The sequence below is a fragment of the Buceros rhinoceros genome, unplaced genomic scaffold, assembly GCF_000710305.1.
Source record: "Buceros rhinoceros silvestris isolate BGI_N320 unplaced genomic scaffold, ASM71030v1 scaffold7038, whole genome shotgun sequence".
Lineage (NCBI taxonomy): Eukaryota > Metazoa > Chordata > Aves > Bucerotiformes > Bucerotidae > Buceros > Buceros rhinoceros.
In genome coordinates this window covers 59,770-62,595 of record NW_010426286.1, presented here as the reverse complement: position 1 = coordinate 62,595, position 2,826 = coordinate 59,770, and the positions used below count along the sequence as shown (strand labels likewise).

Below are 2,826 nucleotides of genomic sequence, written 5' to 3'. Positions count from 1 at the left end.
CTGAAAGAGCGGGGGTTTCCTTCGGGCATCTCCCTGCCCTACATTACCTGCACGATTCCTACTCCCCTTTTTTTGACTTGCAAAGGAGCTGGAGCTCCTGAACCCACACAGTTCTGTGCAGGCACCCAAGGGTCCATGCGGTGCTAAAATACACGAGGAGGAAGATGGTCCTGAACAAAGGAGTTTATTTTTCCAGCCTAATTAAACCCAACCATGCCGGAGCAGCCTTGGTGGGCCGGCCTGGCTGGCACAGCGCTGCTCCTGGGGAGCACAGCGCACATCCTCAGCTTAGCTCCAGGTCTCAACACCGAGATTAATTCATGTTTTTTTAAGTGCCAACTTGGCAGGAGCCATGAGATAGATCGTAAATCGGTTCAGCCTCTTTATTTCCCAAACCAGGCATGTTTGCAATCGGGGGCGCGTTGGCCGGTTGGGTTTTGTGGCCGGTTGGATTAGTTGTTTCAGGGCAGCAAGGGAGAACAGCCCCACACGTGTGGGTTTTTAACTGCCTCGGCTCTCTTTTACCATGCGGTGTGTTTGCAAAGCTGGTGTTAACTCGGCGCTACAGTGATGCCCCTAAGCATTACAAGGAACCAGGGAGCTGAAGACTTGCCACCGTGTTTGTGGCACGAGCTGTAATTGCCTGCCAGATCCCTCTGGCTGCTACAGCCAGTGGCTGAAGGCGGAACAGATTTTTTTTTTTTTAAGTGAAGATGATAATTTTCGGCCTGTCTGAATCACAGAGCATCAGCACCTACAGCTAATGTGCCTACCCGTGTGGTCTATGGGGACTGGAGCATCTCTGGCTTGGATTTGCTGGATTAAAACCCAGGGAGCAGGAGAAAGGGAACTTGTTCATGTGAACTACAAATAAATTGCGTGCGTGACTCTCACTAGTGAGCTGCAAACTGTGACGGTGGTGCAGCCGAGCTCGGGGGCATCGGCTGGAGGAAGGCTGTCTCAGGGCGCTTTGAACATCCACCTGCGCTGATGGAATTGCAGAGTGTTGCCAGGATGTGGGGACAGTTCCCACCCTTAGCTGTGCGCCTCTGATCCCACCTGAGTTTGACAGGGATGGGGATTTCTGATAGCTGAAACTCCTGAACTGTATTTCTGCATTTCTGCCTGGTCTTTATCTCCCCTCGGGGTCCTCTCCTGTATTTCACCCCTGCAGCTGATTGGTCTGCCCTAAGAAGAGGACCAGACCACCATATGCACCTCTTATGCACATTTCTTGCATTGCTCGTTCCTTCTTCACCTGAAACTTCCATCTCGTTTTTGCAGCTCAGCTCTTTTCAGCCTCAGATTCTTTGTAGAACTGGACCAGTCTGGTTTGATGGCACCACGATTAATCCCGAGGGACACTGCCTCTCGCCCCCAGCGACAACTGTGTTTTCAAACATCATGAAACTCTTCACAGCAGATGCCACCAGCTGCATGGGAGGAGGATGTGGCATTTGATGCAGTTGTGTGGCTGTTCTTGGGGGCCAGGAGTAATTTTCCTCAGTGCTAGCAGAGATATAATATGAGGATTTTATCACTGCTTGCTTTTTCATGGATAGTTGAAATGATTCCTCATTTGTGCGTGTTTTGGTTCAAGAAGCAGAATCGGGGCTGGACCAGCCCACCAGCTTACAAACTCAGCTCCCATTGACGATGGGGACAAAAAAAATGGTAAATGGGAAACGGCTCACCCAGTAAGGCAGGGCTGGAAAATGAGCCAGCTCCCCTGGAGATCTGGACAGGACCTATCAGGCACATCTCGTTGGCGGTCTGGCTCTGGCCATCCTGTGGGTTGGCTGGTGGACCTCACTGCGACGGGCGTTCAGCTGAGAGGAGTGCTGTCCTGTCTGCTGATTGGCTGCTGCTGAGGAATAAAACACGGTGGAGATGCAATATTTGAAGTAAAAGGAGTACACTGTTAATAACCCTTCCCCTCCTCGTCCCAGTGCACTAACACATTTCATATAATGATGAGTTCTCTGCCAAAATTCCTCAAATTATTATGTCTAAGGGTTGCAAATCATAGAAAACAGTCTTGGAGGGGACCTCAGCAGGTCTGAACCGCCTCTAGGGCAGGATCAGCTCGATCTGAACTGTTCCGGACACATCCTCGTCCAGTCTCCAACAGCAGAGCCTCCACCCCTTCCCCAGGCAATCTAGTCCGGCTCTTTGCTCTTCCCACCCCCCAGTATATCCTCCTGTTTCGATTGCTGCAATTTTAGGCTCATTCTTTCCTCCCTGGGCACAGCAGACGCAGAGCACATCTGTGCTGTATTTATTCTCCAATTCCAGTTTCATGCTGATCAAGCTGTCATGTTCTCTGGAGTCATCTTTGATATGACCTTGTTGCAAACACACTGTTCGCTCGGTGGATTTATGGCTTGTGGGTGGCATGAGGGTGCCCTACAACCTCCCTCCAGAGCAGATAAAGCTCAGGAGCGCAGCTTTCCCCGGGGTGCTGTGCTCATGTGTCCCTTCCTTGTGTTGGGTGCTGGCGGGGATCACTTTCTTCTTGGCTTCTTCATGTGAACCTCCAGTGTGGGCGAATTTTAAGATCCATACTAGCACTGGCTTTTGTAGCACATCTAATATCTCTCCTTTACCCTGTTTTCTGCAGGATTTAGGAATGGAGTCGACCTCTCTGGATGATGTCCTCTACCGATACGCCAGCTTTCGAAACCTAGTGGATCCAATCACTCATGACCTGATCATCAGCCTTGCTAGATACATTCACTGCCCCAAACCGGTAGGTACCACCGTCTCCTCACGCATCCATAGCTGTACTGGCTTTGGGAGCTGCTCTGCTGGGGGGGAGGAGCGTCT

General features: G+C 51.0%; 1 protein-coding gene across 1 annotated transcript in view; it reads left to right on the top strand.

The window, feature by feature from the left end:
• Positions 1–2,620: 2,620 nt before the first annotated feature.
• LRRC75A (leucine rich repeat containing 75A) overlaps positions 2,621–2,826 on the top strand; it is a gene marked incomplete at its 5' end in the record, with an annotated part of 42,393 nt that continues 42,187 nt past the window's right edge. The window contains one exon of the mRNA XM_010141446.1: positions 2,621–2,749. Coding sequence (XP_010139748.1) covers positions 2,621–2,749 — 129 coding nt within the window. The remainder of the gene's footprint in view (positions 2,750–2,826) is intronic.